General features: G+C 36.3%; 1 protein-coding gene across 3 annotated transcripts in view; it reads left to right on the top strand.

The window, feature by feature from the left end:
* The first annotated feature begins 552 nt into the window (after nucleotides 1-552).
* The window catches only part of LOC139722157 (uncharacterized), a 175,444-nt gene continuing 150,700 nt past the window's right edge, over nucleotides 553-25,296 (top strand). For all 3 annotated transcript variants that reach the window (XM_071633468.1, XM_071633467.1, XM_071633466.1), the window contains exons 1-2: nucleotides 553-656; nucleotides 19,095-19,838. In XM_071633468.1, coding sequence (XP_071489569.1) covers nucleotides 19,323-19,838 — 516 coding nt within the window. In that variant the 5' untranslated portion in view covers nucleotides 553-656; nucleotides 19,095-19,322. The remainder of the gene's footprint in view (nucleotides 657-19,094; nucleotides 19,839-25,296) is intronic.

The following is a 25,296-nucleotide window of genomic DNA, read 5'->3' as shown; positions in this document are numbered from 1 at the left end:
TGAGAGAGCATCTAGAACAGTCGTGCTTCGCGCTCGTGATGTGCGTTTCGCGCACATCAAGTTGGAGTCTCCCGTTTGCTAGGGGTTTCAGGCGGGAGAATCTCCAGATCAGGAGGTGCTTGGGATTGGAGTCTCTGCTTGTTTGTAAGATGTCTTTAAAAGTCAGTCAATCATTAGACCAGTTCACCTTACTATCTACGTAACTGCCATCAAAAACCTTTTAGGTCAGGCACAGAGAGTTTATGGAGATTTCAGGATCTTGTATATAGGACAATACAAGGTGCGCTTCATCAGATGGTATCAAATGAATGAAAACAGAGGTTTCTGTTAAAACAAGAAGAAGTGGAATATCTTCTGAGAAGTAGCAGAGTGGAAAGACAATCGAATACAACAATGGCCAACAAGAGATCAATTCGATGTTTTCTAGATTACTTTCTTTCCTTTCATCACCTCTCTCAAGGACATTCGTGGAGAAACAAGAAGGACGCCAGCTTGTGACAGTGAACGGAATTGTTAATTTCTCCAGTGTATTGTTTACATTTTCCCGCTACACACAGGGATATGAATGAAGTCCGAAAAACGAAAAACGACCTTTGCTGAGTTTTTGCGACACGGTTCTGCCCTTATCATTTCACTATCGCAGGGTTCCTCGTAAAGTAAGTGATACATTCTTATGTACATTGATGATTTAACTGTATTTTTAAGCACCTGGGGAAAGCTTGATAACATTTGGTACGTCGTTAACTACTTTCGCTGAAGCTTCGCCGCTTGATGAATAATACAGCTGCTGCCGTGTGGTACGGTACAGCGCGGCCTGCACTGACGGGGATGTCCTCGTTCAATGAGTGCTGTTGTCCAGCTGCTTGCGGTTTGTGTGTGTGTGAAGGCCCTGGATTTTGCGGTGTCTTGACCTTCGATGTTATTATTGATTGTTGGCTCGTGACTGTGTGCAGGAAGACCGGCCTCTGTTTTGGCGGTTTTCGTCTGTGTGTTGTTTTATATCAAAGCAAGGCTCCATGTCAACCCAGAAGATGCCTTGTTTGAAGGTGTAGGTTCTATGTATGTAAATAATCCTCATGTTGTTATTGGATTGTCCATCCATGTTACAAACAGCTTGAGCCTGAGGTTGTTAGTTTCTCCATTCCTGACCCTGGCCTGTCACAGTATTGTTAAATGTATGTAGAACCCCTACAGTTTGTCTGTAGCCTGTAGTACCAACGTATACCAACCTGTACCACGCACTGTAAACATGAATGCAGACCTCTGTTGAATAAGATGTGTACCAGTGACTAAATATAGTAACAATGGTTTTGTGTGGGTTGTAATAAACATTTTACAGAAAAAAAGAAATAGAATGTATTTTTTTAATAGTCCTATTGACTATTTTGTCCATAGTGATAATGATAAAAAGCATGTGTATAACAGGGTCAGTATACACTGGACACCCGTTAAATAACAAAGTCCTCCGGACCGGCAGTTTTCTTTCGCTCTATCAAAATTTGTTATAACCGAACAAATAAACAATAAAAAAGCACAAAGTGGGTAACGTTGCGGGCCGAATTTTTACCTTGTTGTAACTGGAATTTCGTTATAACCGTGTTCGTTATAACGGGAGTATACTGTAGTACTTAATACAGGCGTTTCTAAGTGCATCAATACAGAACAGAAAAGTTGAATTATATCGAGAATATAAATACAAACATTATGATGACAAAGGAGAGAAAAATATTGTGATTGATTGAATAATGTTGAAAGGAGTATTATATGTCTGAGAATGCAACTTAATCTGTTGAACCTGTTTTATATTATATTTTATGGTTAAGATTGTTCACAGGCTACAAATTAAAGATTTATCGGCATGAAAATTCCACAGTTGACCAAAAATAGCAGATTATGTTAGGGGCCTTTTCAACACACACACATGTAAATCCTTACTCAATAAAAAGCGACATACATGTACCAACGGTAGTGAGTATCATTGTAGAGATTGTGTTGTGATCTGTGCTTTAAAGGTAAACTTGTTTTCCATACCATGAGGTTTTAATGCCCGTATGTTTATAGGCACATGAAATTACAGATGATGTTGCTTATCAAATGCATTTATGAATTAAATACATATAGATCATATTTTTCATTTTGTAGTACTGATAAATTGTACTATGCATACTTTTACATACAGTACATTGTAATCTCACTTCACACGACAGATTGCATTGCATTGTGTGTTGCAGGAGCTTTATGTCTGTGATGCAAACTGTGTGGTATAGGAGGAGGGTCTCCGGACCATTGATATCAAGTTTATACCCTTCTCTTTCTGTATTTACCCTCTGTCATGAACCAAAAGTGAGACTGTTGTGCATTTCCATATCATGCCTGGGATGACAAGGCCTCAATTAGCATGCATTAGAAAACCTCCTAACTCAATTTAAAATTTATTTTAAAAAAAAGATACCATTTTTCAGTTTTTAAGAGAAGAGTTATTAATGCAATCTGAAGCAATGTTTCTACATTATGAAGTATCTCCCCCAAATTCATGATTTTGAGATACAAGGTCTTATCATCCCAAGGATGATGATGATAATGATGATGATGATGATGATGTTGATGTGTGTGTGTGTTTGTGTGTGTATGTGTACTACAGCTGTACTGTATGTCTAGATATACATAGAAAAAAAAAAGTACCTGGTATGCTTTTTGTGGGATACATTGTACAGTACGCCTGATTGTTTCAAAATGTTTGTACATTACCTTTACCTTTCTGTCTCAAAACATACAAAAGATGATGGAAATAGCATCAATAGTTGGATTCTTTGTCATTCAGTAGATACATGAAGACAGTTCACTGAGAAATTATTAGCAGCAGAAAAGAAAAAAATAATAAACCCTTCTCCGTGATGTTGGAAAAAATGTCAACTGTTCACCTGAACATTAAGTCCTGGAAATTAATCAATGTTCAGATTTAGGTGTGATTCTGCGATGCCCAGTCACAAAGTTTAACATTCTTCAATTGTATAATTGCAGCATTATGTGAAATAAAGTATTTGATAAATAAAAGTTGTAAAAATTTATATGTAAATACATTGATAAAAGAGACTCATGTTTACTGTGATCTTGACCCATTGAGGACGAGTCTCGACTTGGGCAGGTGTCTGTGGGAAATGCTGTGTGTTGTGGCAAAATCAGCCCGTCCTCAACAGGTTAAGATGCTCATCTGCATTGAGCACTTTATCTTGATAGGCAGACAACAGTTTCCAAGTCATTTTGTTTTGAAGTAGGAGTAGATTAATGCCTGCAATTCCCTACTGGTATGTTTATACATATAATATACACTATTGCTAGTTAACATGCAATCTGAACAGAGGGTTTAATCCACCTACCACACTCTTATCACAGTGCAGCTGAGCTGGTTACCTGCTGTGATGATGGCTTAGCTAGCTATCGCAGACTGGTTTCCGAATGTATCAAAATTTAATATTTTTATTTTGAGGACCTGATAAAGAACTATTCCATCCACCTTTACACACTCAGTGCATTAATATCCATCTTACATCAGCCAAGTTTTGCTGTGACAGTATGGTAAGCTTTCTGGTCATCGGGAGCCACTTTTCTTTTAAAAGTTTGTGCAAAGTGTAGATGAATTAACAGGTCTATTGCAAGATGGAAACATTACTGAAAACCAGAAATTTTATGTGCATGACACTTTTGCTAATTTCGCAAGAAGCCAAGATGCACGAAAATAAGATGCACATGAAAGTTCTTGTGTACACAATGCGCTGAATGCCAGTCACCCATTTGCAGAAGTTTCATGCCATAAAGAAGGCCTCGTGCTCCAATTTGCGAAAGTTTCACGCCATGAACATTTCTGGTTTAACAGTATGTGATGTCAACTCAATTCATCCAGACAAAACTTGTATCGGATTTTGCTAACAAAACAAAAACAAAGAAGTAGCTATTAAAATGTGATCATTTCATTCAAGGTGAAGTCCTGAATTGAGTCAGACGAGCTTTCATTCCAACTTATGTCAGCTACTGTAAAAGTGGAAATTTTTGCGGTGTTGAAATTTTCGCGCATTTCGCGCAACCCGAAACTAGTGCGAAAATGAAAGCACGTGAATATTTTTGCTTGCCATATGTTCCAGTAGTTGCTGTCTTAATTCCGCGGAATTAAAAATATGCGAAACTCTTCTTACCCCGCCGAGCGCGAAAATATCCACTTTTACAGTACTCACAAATATTTCACTGTATTTATGTCCCCCTTTTGTATCATTATTATGCAATTTGTCTGTAGGGCATGGTACCTATTTCTTCAGTAGATGCATACAACTAGTATGTTGAAATCATTACACTTCACACATTAATCTGTCATGACAGGTGACGCTACTTACTATGGCTATAAAGTTGATGAGGCCACTAGTGCACTCCATTTGTAGGTCCCTGGTTCAAGTCTGCTTAATAGCAACAGTAGGGTACCGCTTATTATAGGCGAGACACTTTATCCTCGTAGCCTACCTTGGTAGCCTCTTCAGAGGGAAAACCAAGTTGTTGACCTTGTAGATGTTTGCTATGAAACAGTTAATTACTTCCATTGTAGTCATGTCATTGTACCCAAGCTCAAACCCATGCTTTAAAAGCCTGAACTAAATTTATCTGCATGTACGTGTACATTGTAGATATCACACTCTATATGTGGAGTTTTAGGCAGATTCTGAGTCTTGGTCTAGGATGACGACAAATTTTATGTGTCAGTTATACTCAATATAAGCAAATCTGCCTTTGTTAGCTTTGTGTAAGTTTGTCTTCACATAATCATGTGTGATCTGTGTGCTTAAATAAAGAGTGATACTTTGATCAAATTCACTAGTTTTTTGTACATTGTAGTAAGCGGTATCTAGGAGCACTGTCATTCCTGCAAACTGGAATGGTATTGATTCAGTTCTCACGGTCGCATATAAATGGAAAAACTCAAGTGATGGTGGCGCTATTTAATTTCCATAATAATGTGTTGACAACACTGCCAGTGCACAGCACGAACTTTATTTGGTCATACACAAAAAGTATTGAGCACCATCTTTATTGCCTATCTACCATAGTTTTGTAGATTTGTCAGCACTTGTTTTGTAATAGGAGGAAAAAAAATTAACGGTAAGCCCTGAAAATGTATTTCTTTTGTGAAGTAACAATGATTTAATCATAATAAAAAGGGAAAAATTAGATAGTGCATAAGTGCTCTGCGTGTACCTGCGGTACAGTAGCTTTGAGTTACAGGAAGTGCGCAAGTAAGCACTGAAAATCTGATCCTACTTCTGCATGTTGCACATGGGTGCGTAAGATCTAATTCCTTTGCATGTACATGTAGTGAACGACCAGTGTACAGACATGACCACTGGTGGTGAAATATTTTTATTTATATGCAATAGGGAGAATAGTATTTGCGTGAGACTAGTGACGCAGCATCATGGATGTATGTGTGTGTAATTATCATACGAGCAAGCTCATATGCAACATACCTTGACCACCGATATAATAACTATGTGGATATATAAAGTGTCATGCTATGAAGCTTCCAGAAATTCAGTGCCACACATCTGCATATAGAATTTAAACTTGAACTTTCATTTTCTGTACTTGATTTGCATAATCCACCATCTTTTTTTTTTTTTCCAAAATGATTTGACCAGCACCTATAAATGATAATGAATCCAACTTGATAAAGCAATTATTTGAAAGTACCGGTACAGTATTTGGCAGAGTTTATGATGTAACAACAGAAATTTCACAGTGGATTGGTTGTCATTAAACTACTAGTACTTCCATGCCAAAAAATGTGTGAACGCATAGATTATTTCAAACCCGGTGAATGTGAAGACAGTGACAAAGCTGTGTGTCATTACATATTCAACACTTGAAATGAAATGCAGTCTGTTTCTTAAAAAAGGTGTGATTATCAATATCTAATTTAAAGGATTATCCATGCTCTCGTAAGTTCAAGATCAAATACATGCTATTCCTTGTTTTATTGGCAAAATCATATCTTAATGTATCAAATTTACTGTTCATATTTGTTTAAGGGGAGACGGAGAATTAAGTGATAGGTTGATAGGAAACTCAGATATTCAAATTCATTAAATTCTTTGTTGAGTTGTTTTTATTGCAACTGATTGACAAATTGCCCTGCATCAATGTAAATACACAAGCACTGAATTGATCAGTGTTTTAAAAGTAGCCATGACAAAAGAAATCATGGGCATACATACTCTGAGAGGATTCGAACCAATGACCTCCTGATCACTGTTACAAGCGTCTTATCCACTAGACCACCAAGATTCGACCCAACAGCCAGTGCTGGCTCAAATCCGTGTAGCGTGCAGCAGGTATTGCGTAATTATTCAAATTCATGAAATTCTTTTGTCGAGTTGTTCTGATTGCATCTGATTGACAAATTGCCCCACATTTACATAGATAAGCATTGAACTGATCAGTTTGTGAAAGAATGTCATAAATTTGAATGATTACAGAAGAAGGTGTTGAAGGAGAAAGGGGGGGGGGGAACTGAACAGATATGAACGAAGAAGGAGGAGTAAGGAAAGGGGATGAGTACAATGTAGATGTGATAATAGGTATATCACACTGTAGGTAGAGAGAGAGCAAGTTTATAAAATAGACACATATTATAAACACAAATTGACTTTAGCAAACATGTGACATCACTGAACTGAATGTGTCTTGGGATGAAAACAAGCCATGACAGGCAGCTTGACTTTTATTCATTGATTTAATTTCATTTATTTATGCCACATTGCAAGTGCTGATAAGGAAAAGTATTCAAAGTTCATAAAACTTTTAATGTGAATTAGTACAATGAGATCAGATGTCCTGGCTGGGATAATGGAGAAAGGGGGTGGGGGGGGGGGAGTGAGATTAGAGCTTTGCACATTGTAGCCTTTACCTTTAAAGGTCCTGTTTACCTTTGGGAACAGTGATTTAAAAACTTTTCAAGACACAACATTTTTGATAATGCATATATGTGTAGGTCTGTTGTACTTCAAAACATCCTGTCATATAAATTTTTCGCGATATAGCCTAAAATATAAGGAGATATCTGTAATTTCTCAGTAAACCGTAACTGTAGACGGTTTAGTCTGGAAACATTTTCATTATAACTATTGTTCACATTTTGTAAGTATATCTAACGATATTACTTAACAGCGATTTACCAATTCAGAATTTTACAGTGTTTGTTTCTATCCCTAACTCACATTTTGAACTATTTTAAAGCACTAATGCTGGGTTTTTGTTTCATCTGCAAATGGTAAATTATGCCTTTAGATACTGACTTTGCTGAAAACCCATCAAAACGCCTGATTTGAGGCTAAGTTTGTCTTTACACCAACCAGCATATATTGTTTTACTGAATATCCTCCTGATTTAGTCATCAACATTACTTTATTTATGAGCTTGCAGCATTTAATGAAAAAATGTTTGACTGTCAATCAATCTGGTATTTCTTGTGACACATAAAAAATATCAGATTACTTGATGATTGATAATCGTAAATACTCACTTGAGGCCATTGGCCAAAATAAACACATAAAGAGACAAGATGAAGAAAAAAAAATCATGATAGTTATATTATAGGAAGTCATGCAGGTAATATTTTTATTACATTACCAAAGCCGCTAAAATCATAAGAGAAAATGATGAATTTCATTCATTTTTTATGGAAAACTTGTGGGTAGTGTAGAAATAGGAAGATTTCAAGGATGTCATAACCTGAGTGGATTAATATTTGCCTGTAAACCTCTGTATTATGCAATATGGAGAATACATACTGAGTGTTTGATATCTGAACTAACACTATGGTATTTATCAGCAACCATTTTTTTTGGGGGGGGGGTGGGGGAGTGGGGGGTGGGGTTCATATCATGTCTTTTCATATATGTACACTTTTTTGTATGATGTGAATCTATTCTTTGCCATATATCCTGCTGGAAGCAGTCTTATGGACATGTTTGTTTTCTGTTACAGATGTCTTGTTCATATGGCTGTTGTTGTTTGAGTGCTTATACTTCTGCTGACTTTTTTTTTTTCAAATTAGTTTCTCAGATTTTGTTTATCATCAGCAAACTTGCCCTTCTAGTACATGTTATTATGCTCCTTTCCTTATAATGTGTTATATTGGAAAACATGCACAAAAATAAAAAAAAGGCACTCCCAAATCTGATGACTACCTTTAAGGAGTATGTCGTTATGGCAAGGAATGAATCTAATTAAAATCAGTGTGGTTGATGTCCCAATGCATGTGTAGGAGAAAAAAAAAAACATGAAGTGAAGCCCAGCAAGGAAAGAGAAGAGTTTACACCCAGCTCATTGATATTCAGTTTCGCTAAAAGTATTATATGCACTCGTTACGGGAATAGAATTCACAGAAAGCCCGCATTAGCCTATCCGTGTATGTGTGCAGTAGAGGCATGCACTTTTCCTCAGCACCATGACGTGGATTATAATGAACGAATATGCAGTGAGTGTCCTTGTGTGCAGTTCGAATTCACGGAGGATTATAAATTAGGCATAAATGTCATTCCTTTTGTGTTCTGCATGCGTCACAACACATACAGTGCACACTGGATGTACTCTCTGAGAAGTGAAGTGATTGATGTACAGATATGTGTTGTTTTGACAGGAAGAAATATTATTTTTGTATCTCACTCTTTTCTCTCATTGTGTATATTTATATCTTAATGTGTAACACCTATAAATTATAATGTTAGGTATCAATCTCTGACAAAATGCACATACCAGAATGTGAATCACTTCTATGCTTCATCATGTACACTAGAATTGTCGGTGAAAAGATGAATAAGGGGGAAGTGATGATCAAATTAAAAAGATTTGCTCTGATTCATGCTCTGCAAATTCCATGAATTGAAATTCTGCTGTCGATACGTGGAAATTTTCACGGGAGGAATAATATCCTTTCTGTGTTCTCAGACAGCAGCAATACATTCCCACACGACTGCATATTCGCAGCCTGTAATATCATGTCCCATCATATCACCCCGTGATATTTCAGTCTCTAAATATCCTGTGATTCAGCCAACAAAATTGAAATGAAATCCTGCCCTCATGGGCCCGGTCTAGAGTAATGTTTTTTTTTTTTCCTTTCATGTACCTGTTTTCCTTCCACAGCCTTGTACCGTACTCGTGTACATGCAAAGCAGGGCGCGTGATTGATCGCGTACAAATTGCAGACACCCCGACCTTTGACCTACACATAGCTGCAGCATTTATTATCTGGCACTCGCATGTGCTGTAAGACTCCCGCCTGGCAATGGACGTGATGGAGGCGAAGGAATGCAAGAAAGCTCGCTTAACCAGCCGCTGTCCCCCGCACGGTCATACTTATGCACAGGAGCTGTGTGTGTGTGTATTGTGTATGTGTGTGTGTTTGTGTGTGTGCTTGTGTGTATCTGATGTATCAAGTACAGCAGTGAGTGCTTTATAGACAATCAAGTGTTGCAAACTGTACTCTGCTCTCTCCTTCTCTTCCTCTCTCTCCCCCCTCTCTCAATCTCTTTTACATGTATATCAGTGTTGGATAATTTATCAACTCTTCTGCGTGCTGAGGCAAAATTGAACAGGCTGATAGTCACTATTTGTGTTAAAACAACAATTGTACAAATTCATGCAGTTTGGTTAATATTGAGGTTGTGCAATTATTTTAACACCTTTTTCTTCCTCCCCCGGCAAGTTGGTTATTAGATGGGTTTCAATGTATAGGTGCTATGACAGCAGTATTGAACAGATATATTTGCCTAAAGAATAATAATTTGAAGATGCAGCTGGTGTTCAGGTAATAGAATATTGATAAACTGAAAATATTTGGCAAATTTCTTTATGTGCCATCTTCCAGGAATAGTATGGATATTTGATACCGTACAGATCAAGTCTCAGTTTGGTTTGCGTAATTACATGTATAGACAAAAATGTTGAAAGCAAATATACACTGTAAAAATGTACATGGACAGAAAAGATCAATCAAACAAGGAAAGATCACATACATTATGATGGAGATATTTACCTACTGGTTTCTGATGCAAGCGCTTGCCGTCATTATCCAGCGAATGTAGGAGAAAGATAACGAACAAAAGTAATTTCAGTGCAGCTTTCAGTAAATTTGAGTATTATATGTAACAAGTGTAGAAATCATTGTCATTACAGAGCTTTTCATAATTTATGAATTCCACACTTGTACTGTAGCTCCTAAAATCCCCTCCTAATCTGCACTGGAATTTGTTAGGAGATGGTATTAGTTTTAGATTGTCATATCCTCTTTATGAGGTCATTGTAGAGTTGTAATGTATTATTTAGAATGTGTGAGCTCTGAGGGAGTGGTTGCACTTGCTTTGATTACAAATTTTGCATTGATACAAACCAGTGGAGAAGTTATGATGGGATGGCATCATATACCTCACCCAAATTCCATGCAGAAGCTGTGATTATGACCATGATATTAACCCATCAAAAAGTCCTGCAATTCCAGTTTGATGTATCATAGCTCTTAAAATTATATCATTGCATTCAAATGTCACATCATAAGAAAGCCTGATTAATTTTCTTTACAATGACAACTCACTTGGTTACATTATTAATTCCGGGAATACACAGTACAACTGAGTATGAGGAAAGGTCAAATGTGAAATGTTGCGAAATGAAGCAAACTTGCTATGTCAAACAGTATAATTCTTATTTGTTTAGTCTTCTCAGGGAAAGCATGTGTTTGAAAAGAATGCATTGTAAGATAATCATTAGATTCCAGGCTTCATCCATGAATTAAAAACTGCAGTCGTACATGTATAGATCTGCAGATTGAAATCAAACAAATGTTGACCAAACAACCGAGGGGCGGATCCAGGAATTTTGTAAGGGGGGGGGGGGGGGGGGGGGGGCAAAATTAATAGTAGGTGGGAGCACATGCTCCCCCTCCATTTTTTCTTGTTATTTCTTTTGTTTTAACAAAAGATAAGTGCGCCCCTCCTGAATCTGCCACTGCAACCATCTAATGTTTAGAAAATTAGAGGTTTTGAAAGTGCTCACATTTCAACATGGCTCATTGCAGTGGCCTTTTTTCATCTAAACTGTCCATTATCAATTAGCAGAATTGTTGTGACTTTTCACTTTTGATCTGTCCCCATACTCATAGGTCAGCTATTTTGAACTTTTCAGGAACACTTAATCATAGCAAGTGAGGTATCACTGTAAAGATAATTAATCAGGCTTTGATATGATGTCATATTTAATGAAGATAATGCTGGTATAAGAGAAACATGATATATCAAACCTAAATTGCAGAACTTATTTTGAGGGGTATATTTTGAACAACTGTGGAAAACTAACATAAAAAAGAGAGAAAAATGAAAGAAAAAAAAACACCTCTCTTTGTCTGTTTTGTTTAATTCATATTTAAACACTTCTCTATTCGACTTCTTTAAATTTATTCTCTTTATCACATCAACCTGGACGTGGAGTAGAGTTTCCCCCAAAGCTGAGTCCATTCTTGGATTTAGTAGAAAGATATGAAAAAAAACCCCAATTGATTCCTGTCATATCTGTTAGCACTTTGGGCATCTCCCTGGTGATATATGATGCAATATTTGGTACCCTGGGGTACCAAATGAAAATTCACCATTTTGTTGAATTATTTTTTTTTTCAGCGCTGTACCCTGGGTTACCAAAAATGTGTAAAAATAATTCTTAGTATTATCATGCACAAAAATGTTTTCTTGTTTGTTATTATGCAACAATTAATGCATGCGAATAATAACTTTTTTTTTCTCATTTACATGCTCTGTTATACTCTTCGCTGTTTAAAAGTTGACATGGAAGGAAAATCGGCATGGCGATCGTTATCGCCATGCCGATTTATGTTGGCACTGATGATGAGAAAATAGTCACCATGACAACATTGTACAGCTGTATGATAATGGATATGAGATGGCGCTACACAACGCCGTACCCTGGGTTACGAGGGTACCCCAGTGTACGGCGTGACGAATCATATGGCAAATGGTCCAATTTCCATGGTAAATGCTATGTTCTGACCATAGCAGAAATACCATTGTCCCATGAGTAATGCTTCAAAGCTACAAATAGCTAATCTCTGTACAACATTGTATAAGTTCTCAAGACGTTTCGCAAAGGAACATTAACTACTGCAAAAGCATCTCATAGGAAATACAAAACATTTTAAAACAAATGACAATACAATATTAATAGTAGGTTGAAGTTTAATATTTCATAGCAATACTCTTTTGTGTGATAACTACACAAATGTTTGCCAGAATAAAGTGCAGTGCAGATTGAGTTTATCTAAATAGTGGGGAACCTCCCTCCCCCAAACAAAATATCAGTTACATTCTGGAAATGTTTTTAGCCAAGGCTTAAAAGGATCGTATAGTATTGGTCAAAGTGAGGATTCAGGTTAAAACTTATTGTGAGATGCTTAGAAACCACTTCATTAAATGTTAAAGAGCATACAATTCTATTAAAGAGGAATTCAAACTTTATTTAATAAAAATCAGTTTTGAAATGGCTGGTATATCCAAAAACATGTAAGTTACAATTGTAATAAGTATTTGCATCTACAAACTGTATTATAGAGATGTCTTTTCCAGGCTTTTTGTGAATCAGAGTATTAAGCAATCAATTCAGATAGTCATTTTCATTCAAAAGAGAAATATGCTCTGATTATATCAGTAAAACAAATAGCAGACCAGCTATTATTTTGGTCACTTTAACTGAAGAGAAAGTTGCTTTGATGTCAGTAAATTAAAAACAGAATCCTTTGGTCGTTTTGGTTACTTTAACGAGAAAGAGAGTCTTTTTTTTTTTAAGTTATCAGTAGAATTAAAAGCTGAAGACCAGTGATTATTTGGTCACTTTAAAGGGGAAGGCTAGTAACTGATCAGTGGGAATCAGTGGAAATGCTGAGAGATGATTGTTCCAATCCTTATGGGATTCATTCAAGAATTCATTGTATATTTATTGTTGTGTGAAAATGATTTGCTTCAGAATGGTCTCATATTCAAGTAATGTGCAGTTTAATGCTTCCAGGTTAGCGTCCCTGGTCAGTGATGGAGCATTAATCTGCACATTACTTGAATATGAGACCGTTCTGAAGCAAATCATTTTCACACAACAATAGATATACAATGAACTCTTGAATGAATCCCATAAGGATTGGAACAATCATCTCCCAGCATTTCCACTGATTCCCACTGATCAGTTACTAGCCTTCCCCTTTAACTAAACAAAAACATAAAAAAATGTTTTGTTTATATCAGTATAGGCCTTATATGAAAACAGCATACCAGTGATTATTTTGCTGAAATGTTATATATGGCAATCATGACTGTGTGAATTTCAGTACATCCCCTAGATGATTCCATTGATTTGTGTCATAAGTTTAAGTTGATGACATCACATATATCGTAATCCTGGTAAATCTTTCATAAACCTAATCAAAAACATAGAGTTTATGATAGCATAAAATAAATATATTTTTTGTTTGTTCAAAGGAATGAACTTCCTCAAAGTTCATATCATAATACATAAGACTGCAACATCCTTGGATTAGTCTAATGTAAAGTTGAGATTATCTTATCACCTCAGAAAATTTGAAAGTACTAACACAATAACATATAGTAGAGATGTTAAGAAAAAAAATTATAATGTCAAGAAGACTAGATTCTGTCATAAGAAATATTGATTTTTTTAAAGGATTGTTTATCCAGTTTACAAATTGCCTTTTTTAATTGTTCTTTTAAGCTTCTACTTTGTGTGTGATATGCTGTGTATGCTTTATTGTAATTATGACATGATGTATTTAGCATATTCCGCATAATGCTTACTTCCAGTACAAATGGTCCTGACTCCTTAATTTTTTTTTTTGATTTTCAGAAACAAATCATACATAAAATTAAAACAATCAAAGCAAAAAATAAATAAATAAAATAAAAATAAAAATAAAAATAATTCATGAACTTGTATATCATGTCTTTGTGGGATAAAATATTCGTATTCGACTAATTACAGTATTACATATATGTGATAACTGCTCCATATGGCATATACTGCCATGGCAGATGGAGATTACAGAATGTGATTACAAACTATGAGAATTAGTCCCTTTATACTACTATAATAAAAGTCTGACAGTGTAAACATCATCAGGAAAAACATATACATTTTTGTAAATCGATCCAAATGTATGATTAGAAAATGTCTTGTTTTTTTCTTCTCCAAATAGCAATAATAGAAGTACTTGTGTTTGCTTGAAGGGAATGAGATTGCAGTGCATTTCTTTATAACTTGAAAGATGGCATTCTGTGTCATTGTCAAAAAAAACCCAACCCAGATATGATTGATTTTACACTACATAGTTAATGATGATTTCAAAGCTTAATGAATATGTGAGGGTATATCAGCTCCAACCAATCAATTCATGGTTCCTGACAGGTTATTTAATGATTGAATGTCCTTTTGCTATAAATATCCAGCTTCGGGTTTGGTACTTGATGCCTGATGGAGCGAACGTAATGTTATTATCGATCCAGCCGATGCGTGATAGCTAAAAAAAAACAAAGCAAAACAACAATAACATATAAGAATCTGTCTCTCATTCTAAATACTGACAGACAATTGTTGTCATTTTGCATGCATCATACTGATATAGTTGGATGACAGTTTATGAGGGTTTGCAGTAAAAAAAAAAGGAAGATTCAATCGGATTCATACTAGATGTATGGGTATGTGTGTACACTTGTATGTGTATGTGTGTGTCTTTGTGTCTGTATGTTTGTGAGTGTGTAATATACATTAAACAGGTGCATACTTTTCCCGTTTGGGGTCTTTGCTCGTCGCCCACGTTGTACTTTACACAGTACTTCTTGCATGTACAATATATTTTTTTCTCTCTTCCTCTTCTTCCCCCACCCCCCCCCCCCCCTTTCCACATTTGCATGCTGCACATTCCATATGGAGCGGCGATGAGGCAGTTGTTACCGTGGCAACCATCCATTGCCCCTCTTTACTCTCTGTCCGGTTAAATTATGTGGGTTGCTATATTTGTGGGTGTAGGAAGAATACATTTGATATTCTACCAAGTCTTGGCAGCAGAGCCATGGGAAAGCAGTACGAACGTACAAGTGTACTCTAGTGCATTGCAGACTGTATTGTATTGCATTGTGTGGCCATCGCTTGTTTTTGCCAAGTGTATAGTTTCTTTATGGATGTGACTGCTTTTAATTCTTCAGACACCTTTTTTTTTCCCTAGTAGATTCTCCAGTTTGCAAATCAGAACAAGACACAATACTTTCAGTTTCTATGCAGTAGATTTTATTAATGATATCATTTTACTGATCATGTGGTTTTGTGGATAGTTGGAGTTTGCTGCATTTACTTGCATCAGGCATTAGTTGTAAAGCCTGCCAATTTTCAGAAGTTTATATTCACATATAATGCACATTTTAGTGGTTGAATTACACTGACAAATTGATGTCGTAGCATTCCCTATGAACATCTGGCCATGTGCTGACTCATAAAGATGTAAACCAAAATGAAGGATGAAAAAGGTAGAATTGATATAAAAACATCATTAGTAAGCCTAAATGTAGTGTTGGGAAACCATGCCCAGAATATGTAATTGTAATGTTCCCCACCCCCTTTATGAAATAATAATGATAATAATAATGATAATAATAATAATAATAATAATAATAATAATAATAATAATAATGATAATAATAATAATAATAATAATAATAATAATAATAATAATAATGATGATAATAATAATAATAATAATAATAATAATAATAATAATAATAATAATAATAATAATAATAATAACAGCAGCAGCAGCAGCAGCAGCCAACAACAACAACAACAACAACAACAACAACAACAACAACAACAACAACAACAACAACAATGCTGGAAAGAAGACAACATTTCTTTATGAAGGCAAAGTTTAATGAAGATATCTGTTAGAGTAGTTTGTTTGTTTGTTTGTTTGTTTTTAGGAATGAGTCATATTACTGCATATTTGCCTGTTCTTTTCTTTTCTGAAAAGAATAACAATCCTGGCATTTATTGGCCTGAAGGGCAAGGAACATGAGAAATATTACCCTTAGTCCCTCCCTAGCCATTTTGCGTGATACAAGCTTGAAGTGCAAGATGGCCAGAGATCTTCCATAATGTCTTCTTTATATATGGTATAAACCAAAGTTCATCCAACTAGGGGGCTGGGGTTTTCTTGCCTAAATTTTTTTAAGGAGAATCCACTCTGAAAATTTGTGTGAACAGAAGGAGCAAAATTAGAGGGACAGAACAGTTAAAGTTTGAGCAAATTCTAATGAAAACTGAGAAAATTGTGATTTTTTAAAAGTTAAATGTGACAGTGCACCTCAAAACAAACAAAAAGTCGCCAGACATGAATTTTTAGTTAAGACCATATTCTGAAAGAGCAGACTTTAAGCTTTAAAATGATGTATAACTCAAATCAAATGGACTCTCCTAACCTATCTAACACTTGGAAAGAAAGCACAACCTCAGAAAAAGTGTGAACTGAGAAAAGAGGCTCTGAAGTACATTGTCTATTCAAGCGCTTAATCTTTACCAAACCGTGCTGGCTGTGCAATGAATGGGACAAAAAACAGGAAGTAAACCACTGGAGTAACAACAATGAAGGGATTATCAGATTAAACTGAAATTAAGCATGCCTCATTAACACATTCTGTCCATAATTAATCCCAACTTTCAAAGCAGTAGCCCTATCCTTTCAAAAGTCATTAGAGTTGAAAGTGAAGAGTGTGGACAAGGTTTTTCAGAAATGAAAAAGGGATTCTGAAGACACACCTAATCACACTATTCTATCAAAAATGTTCGAGATAAACTGCTAAAAAACACACTTTCCTGCCCGTTTTATGATACCAAATTTTAGCATAATGTAAAAGAAGACCTGCTCTTTCAGAAAATATGAAAAAGTCAAGTTCGGCTAGGTTGACCCTTTTCACTTGTTTTCAGTCCTCACGCAAAATCAGTGTGTGCGACTTTATGTTCGTTTTGAGGTGCACTGTCACAAATTATGATCAATCAAACACAAAGTGACAATTCTTTGATGTCACCTGTGAATTCCCAAGCCCCCCATTTGCTCTGTACTGTAAACTAAAAACTTATAATTTTTCATCTAGTTAAAATTTCCAGTCATTCACGCACTCTTAAAACACCATTGTAAATATTTTTACAACCCCTGCATGCCAAAAATAATATGCTGTCATAAATAATGAAAAAAGAAAAATTTTATGGAATCTTATGCACAGAGTAAATGTTACATGCTACATCACAGAGTTGCCAATTTGTGCTTGATTGATCACTACTTCAAAATATCATAACATTATAGAGCTTTCATCAGAATTTGCTCCCATTTTTCTGCTTCTTTTCATGCAAACTAATTTTCAAGTTGGACTTCGCCTTTTGATTTTGTCTTGGAATCCTGTCCAGAACATTTGCTGTGTGACAAATTCATGAAGATCGGCATCCATGCATTTGACATTTCATGAACAGAGCCTGAAACATCAAAGATCAAGTTCGACACAGTGCAATATTCAGTGTTGAGCCTTTACTATGTGAGAACTAGAAAGGTCATATTCAGCTGTGATAAGTGATAATGACTTTCTGCATCATATCTTTTGTATGATACCATCATGTAAGGAGTGTTATCAATAGAAATTGAATTGTATCCCAGAGACAGAAGGATGTGTGGTACTGTAAAGCAAGATAGATTCACGGCATGAAATTTGTGCGAATTGGAGCCGACGACCTTTTTCGCAACATGAAATTTTCGCAAATTGCATCTGGCATTCAATGTCTACAGTGTAGACAACGACTTTCACATGCACTTTAATTTCATGAATCTTGGCTCTCGCGAAATTAAAATGCATGTGAACATTTCTGGTTTTACAGTATATAGAGGCAATAAAACATATCAAGATATTGAAAGCAGATCAGTGAAATGTTGAGCTATCCTGGATATCATGATATGAAAATTATGACAGTTTAAATGACTGTAAATCATTGAAATATTGTTGCAAAGGTAACTCAAACAAACTGACTTAGTTTTGGGATTTCTGTGTCTTGTGTAGTGCTGTGGGGTCTGTTTCATACAAGAAAAGTCCCTTGACCTAAACATTCTTACATCTGTATGAAGGATTTGACTTCTTTGTCATTAGATAATGTAGCAAAACATTATGTCCTTGATACAGCATGAATACAATCAAAGGGTTAAACTTCTCTATTGAGAAGATGTAGTCCCTACTCACACCATGAATAAAGCCAATAGGGTAGGATCTTCCTTTTGAGCAGATGTCGAGGATTTTGTCCCACATGAATTAGAGGTTGATTCAAGCAAAATGGAAGGTGCAGTCATGTTGGTATTTCAACCAAGATGTCTCTTTCACTGCCTCTGTAAGAGATCTTTTGTTTTGTTTGTTTTTTACCTTTGGGAGATTTGTCTGAGTTTGTCCTATTTTCGATTAGACAAATCTATTTGTGCATACATAGATGTGTATGTATTATATAGATATATGCACATATATGCATATATTCATTCATAGTTTATGTAAGATATGAATATACACATGTATGTATATAAATGTTTTTTATCATGTATGTAAGATATGCTAAAGAGAGAGGGAGAGAGTTACCCTTTTTTTGGCAGTGGTCTGTGCCAATTGATATACTGATCAATACCATGCAAGCTGTTGTTATAGTGGTCATTGCGAGCTGCCATCCCTCTCCTGTAAACAGAAGTTGATAAAGCATTCATCCTGTCATACCTGATTTCTGTCTTTCTTGTAAATAGAGAGCATATATATAATTCGTATTCCAATAAAATATAACTTGTATCCTCCTTTCTGCATTGTGACAATTTTGTTATGCTTCACCGGCAATTCGTAATTATGACATGGACATACTATATGAATCCTATGCATTTATTCATGGATACTTTTTTTTCTCTCTCTTCATCTTCTTGCCAGACTGTTCAAGGAGCAGGTACATTCCCAGTTGGCTGTTTCTTTGACATGGAATTCAACCACCAAGATTCTGCCATGAAATGGTAGCTGAGTGCCTGAGTGTGGGCTTTGTGGGTAGCAGGAGGAGAGAAAAGGAGAAATCCCTGTTTTTGAGGGGGATCGTATTCCCTCCGTTCCTTTGTGGGCTGCAGTGCACGCTGAACCTAGAATTTGACCTGGTAGCACAATAAAATGGAACACACCAATACACAAGCTGCGACAGGCAGCAAGGGTCATCGCAATTTTGAGGCAGGGAGCGATGAGGAAAGTGGCGGCGATATTGTCAAAGGAGCCGAGACTGATGAAGCTGTGGAGCTTTTAGCCGAGGCAGGCGGTGAGAGCGTTGATGAAGGCAAACCCAAAATGGCTGCCGAGGCCCGGTTGTCTCTCGGCGCAGTGGGCAGTGCGCAACCAGGCAAGGGCAAGCAGCAGCCAGACCACAAGCCCGGGGACGATGCGGCCAAAATGGCCGCCGCCTCCTCCTCCGATGCCCCAGGGACGCCAGCAGATGCCGGCAGCAGTGCCGACTTCCCCAAGTTTCGCGTTCAGGAGACAAATTTTAGCAAGGGACAGCTGAAACTGACCCTGAAGACCATGAAGCATGCCAAGGCAGCAGGGGGTGTGGGAACCAAAGGGTACCCAGGCATACACAAGGCAAACCTCAAGGCCAAGAAGGACAAGACACTCAAGAGGATAGTTCAAACCAAGGTAAACCTCTCCCATTGTTCCCTACATAACAAACAATCATACCAGAAAGTTCGCAACAGATCAAGATGAATGATACTACAAGTAGCATGCTGTAGAATGTGTATGTTGCTATTTTGTCATTATATTGAGTAATCAATTTTCCTTTGATAAGCCATAGTGGTCTAACTACAGGGGAAAGGCTAGAGTAGGGAATGGGCTTGAATTGGTGACAAGCATATTACTTTCAGTGGACATAAAATGGAGATTGCTGACCTGTTTATATGCATTACCTTCTTGGCATGGTATGATATTGATTTGTACATGTGTGATACATATCTCTGTGAGCTGGTACCTCCTACACCTGGTAGCTGTGTATGGCTTATAAAGATGCACAAAGTCAAAACTTGATCCCAATGGTAATGATAGGGGGATGATGGGGGTTTTGTGAGGGGAGAGGGCAGTGGGGAGGGGGCAGTGGGGAGGGGGGGAATGATGTCGGGAATGATGATTTGAAGGAGGGAAGCATCCTAGAGACCTGTCTAAAAGTAACAGTTGATTTATTGACCAGAAAACACCACATTTCAATGGGATTCAATCTCCTCATGCAGTGCTGTATCTGCAGCATATATGTCCTTCAACAGCTTACAGGCTAAAATGTTAGTCATAATCCACCAAGAAATAACTGCTTAAAATGTGTTCTCCATTAAACACATGACTTCTATGAATTGGGCCTACAATTTCGAATGGTCATTTTTGTGAGTGCTTCCCCCTGCCTGGAAAAAAAAAAAAAGCAGTAACCATTCAAGCGAGATACATATCATTGATGCTGATCTTAAACAGAAAGTGAGATATTCAGCGATTCAAATAATGTTTGATTAAAAAGCTTTATAAAGCATCCATTCTGGCAATGGTGTTCATGCAGCAGTCACAATCAAAAAATGAAATAGAGTTACAATCATTAAAAATTGAGCATTGTATGTTGACTCTGTGTTCCAAAAAGTGCTTTACAATATTTCTTAAAGGTAATGACTTTGTATATGAATATCCTGATCTGTTTAAAATCTACAATCTAGCTGTGTAATGCCACTTGGCAGTTGTGGTCATCCTAGTAAAATTAAACCATAGACTAGTTAATTGACATAATGGAATATTTCATAAATACTCTTTAACTGAAATTGTTCCCCCCAAAACCAGAAAGCTTGCTCAAGATTTGCCCAATATAGCAACGATAGTGCATGGTGAATTTTATTTGAGTGTTGGAAATATTGTGTTGTCAGGTGAATGAATTAACTCAGTACTAGGTGTTCGTGTAAGAGAGGTGTATGTCTGTTGTGTGTTTTATGTTTCAAACATTGGGGAGAGGTTATAACATCCCTAAATTTGGATTTGTCAACCTTCGGAAAGTTAACATGTAATATCAAAATTCAATTCCTGAATGTTGAATAATCTTGGAATGCAAGAGTGCTTCATTTGCTAGATCTTGAAGTTGTTCTGTCTGTCTTTGGAGAGTTTTTCGTAACAATGTTTTGTGTGACCTGCGTCATTGTGCAGCACATTCGAAAACACTTGAAGTAACCACTCATGATGACAGGGCTGGTCACTTGGGCATTAGACATCCGTGTTGAGTGCACAAGGAGGGTAGATATCCTTCTTTCCCAGTAGAATTTCCTCCTGGATGCCCAAAAGCTACATAATTTGCATTGCGTGATCCCAAGTACCAGTTGATCACTTCCCAATAAGCCAGTTTGCTGTTACATTCTGCACACAAGCGGAAAATGGTCATCTGAGGTAAACAATGTAAGTTTATCTCGACGAACATGTATGTGCATAGAGCTGTAATTAAACAATGTCATGGACAGCACCTGAATAGTTTCTTTGTGTTGCAGTTGTTTGTTTGTTTGTTTGTTTGTTTATTTTATTTATTCACGGTTAAAAACACATACAGAGTGTGCCCGCATTCAGCTAATAGCTGTTTTTCAGCGAGGCCGTGATATACATTAAAACAATAGATAAAAACAATGAAATACAATTAAACAAAACATAAACAAGATTGAACACATTTACAGTATTGAAGAAACCAAGAAAAAGAAACCGTAGTAACCATGTAGTGACATAAGAGGACATAGGTTAATATTCAATATCTAAAAGAATTTAGTTAAAGAACATTTCTAAACAGTCAAGGGAGCTTGTTGACATGAAAACAAGGTGGATAATGTAAGTGGGTGACCTGTATCTAGCTTTACTTCTGTCTTGTTTCAATGGTTTAAAATTTGGGGTCATTTGAACCATTGCTATAGATGTATCTGCAGACTGGTCTAGTTAGAGGATTTCCTCACTGTTCTATGCTAGCATGACACATTGTAAGTGAGGCTATATGCAAGTTTTTTTTGAAAATTTAAGAAATACAAGAGGTTTATCTCACATTTTAGTGACTGTTAGTAGAAAAGATTTTCTCTTTTGTTTGTAGGCCACTAGGATGAAAACTATCCTGAGATAGCAATCAAATTATACGGCATTTGTGAGATTTTGTTGCCTGGGACTCAGCTTTGCATGTCCTTGGCCACAAGCCCTGCATAAAACTACACGTGTACCCTTGACGATTAATGTGCACTTCTACGTGGTACACTTGCGAACAGAAGTTCACATGGATTTATCATCATGAACTTGATGCAGCAGTAAACATGATGTTCAATCACAGCCTCAGGCGATAAAACTCAGCAAGGTAGAAGATGCTGCAAACATCCGTATTATATTACCATGTTTCCGTAATGCACAGGAATTACAATATGATTCTAAAAGAGTTGTTTATTCCTGTGGTCTCAACATCGAATCAGCGCAACATATGCTGCAAAATGCTAAGCAAAAATCTGCAGTGAAACCACAATAATTACATTTGTACAATAATGAAAAAAAAATATTTCTGTGGTATTTAAATTCAGTGTAAGTACAATAACAATTGCCAGGGTGTAGGATAAATGCATGGTTGTTGTATTTATGCCACTGTGCTATCAGTGTAGGAAATATCTCATTTTTTAAAAAGATTTCTCAAAGCTTGTGGAGACTCGTATTTAGGAGTATTCACACTTACAGTGAAAGGCTGCAACATAAAGAAAAAAAATATGAATAATGATAATGATAATAATAATAATAATAATGATGATGATGATGATGATGATGATAATGATGATGATGATAATGATGATGATGATAATAATAATAATATGATTTGCATTTGTATAGGGCATTTGCATTTTAGTGGAAAGCAGTGAAAGTTGCTAGACAATTTTGGAAAGCCACTTGAAATAACACCAAGAAAAAAAAAATTCACACCAAAGCATGATTTTTCAAACTTTGCGTGAGGTTTGCATGTACTGTTTTGCAGCAAGAACCTCACTACAGCCATCATTGTCACATCACTTCCGCTTGATGTTTTGATAACTCCTCACACCCACACACATCAAATGTCCAGTTATCCTGCCAGGCTATTGGTCAAGCTATAGCCGTACATGACTAGTGTGTGGCAGAATACTGCCAGGCTATTGGTCAAGCTATAGCCATACATGACTCATGTGTGGCAGAATACAGAGCCAATAGTGTTTCCATATGACGGTGGCAAAACTTATGTATGATATTTTTTTTTCTGGTGTCTTATCACTGTGATTTTTGTATTGCCGTGTGAATGGAAAGATCATCATTTCCTTTAATGTTGCAATATTTCCTGATGACAAGGGACCCACAGAAAAATTTGATTGCATTAAAGTTAAAACTGGAACGACTGATCAACACATTTTCAGCCAAATGAGCAAAGTATTTGAATATCAATGCTAGGTCATCTACATGTAATGTGGAATCCTTGTGAGGACCCCACAAAAGCTAAGTATAATAATCATGTGCCTGTGATATCTGTAGTTTCTGTTACTGCTGTATAATAATAATAATAATGATGATGATGATAATAAATGATAGTAATAATAATATTATTATTATTATTATTATTATTATTATTATCATTATTATTATTGTTGTTATTATTATTATTATTATTATTATTATTATTGTTATAATTATTATTATTATTATTATTATTATTATTATTATTATTATTATTATTAATAGGTAATATTTATAATGCCCTTTACCTCTCAGTCTGAGTATACACAAAACAAGCAAAATATACTGACTGCTTCTATTTCTACTAGGTTGTACCAGTACTGCTTCTGATACCATTCATCCTCCTCCTCTTCATCCTCCTCCTCCTCCTCATCCTTCTCTTCCTCCAGACTGCTGCTACTATTGCCACTACACTGTACCTCTATTATCATTGCTGTCACAGATGCTATTATTTTTAACTTGTTGAGGATGAGTCCCGAATATACTCGGGCAGGTGTCTATGGGAAATGCATGTTGTAGCAAAATCAGTCCGTCCTCAGTGAGTTGATACTACTACTGCTACTACTGCTGTTGCTACTACTACTACTACTACTGCTACTACTGCTGTTGCTATTACTACTATTACTACTGCTACTACTACTACTGCTGGTACTACTATTACTACTACTACTTCTACTATTTCTACTACTTCTACTATTTCTACTATTTCTATGACTACTACTACTAGTACTACTTCTGCATGTACTACTTTTACTAATATAATTCTACTACTGTGTACTTCTTATACAACTGCAGTATCACTACTCTTACTACTATCTCTTACTGTTACACCTGATTCAAATGTTATACTATAATATCACATTACTACTGCTGCAACTACAAATTTGTACTAAGTACTACAATATCACTACTCTTGTTACTATTACTACAATAGTTATACCCATAAAATTTTGTACCTCTACTGCTACTACTGGCGCTACAACCATTGTCCCTCATCAGCATCACTTTTTTACTGTTGCTGCTGTACTCTAATACATGTAGGTACCAAGGTATGATAATCCATTCAGCCATTTATAAGATGATACATTACACAATATTTTATACGCATATTGTGTAACTTTGATTGACTTGAGAATGTAGCATCTGTATGGGATATGATGCAAAATTGTAGGCAAACCATGAAACTCACTTTCGCGAAAAAAAAAAAGGTCACCAAAACTGAATTCCTCATTATCATTCTTTGTTACTTGAACCCCTGATTTCCAAGGTGCCTTCTTATAGATGTGATTACAGACACTCTAAATGTCTTTCCATGTTTTCAAAGGTGAAGAAACAGTAAAAAGCAAGAATATATACCCAGGGCTCGACATTAGTGGCGGCCCGGTGGCCTAGGGCCAAGAAATTGATGTTGGCCCACCAGATTTCAGAAAAAGATTATCTTTTGGTGGCTCGATCAGGCAGCTCATAAGATTCAAAATGGATCCTTTTTTAGGTGTTCCCTGAGATCTCTCGGATCACCTTCTGTATCTTTTCATTTGCTTTTGTTTTTGGCCACTACTTTGGGCCACCAAAATTTTATATTTGACAT

This window comes from Diadema antillarum, unplaced genomic scaffold, assembly GCF_040938485.1.
Source record: "Diadema antillarum isolate AM-2024a unplaced genomic scaffold, OU_Dant_1.0 scf00000159, whole genome shotgun sequence".
NCBI lineage: Eukaryota > Metazoa > Echinodermata > Echinoidea > Diadematoida > Diadematidae > Diadema > Diadema antillarum.
Note: the sequence above shows the minus strand (reverse complement) of the source record. Positions and strands in the feature narration are given on the sequence as shown.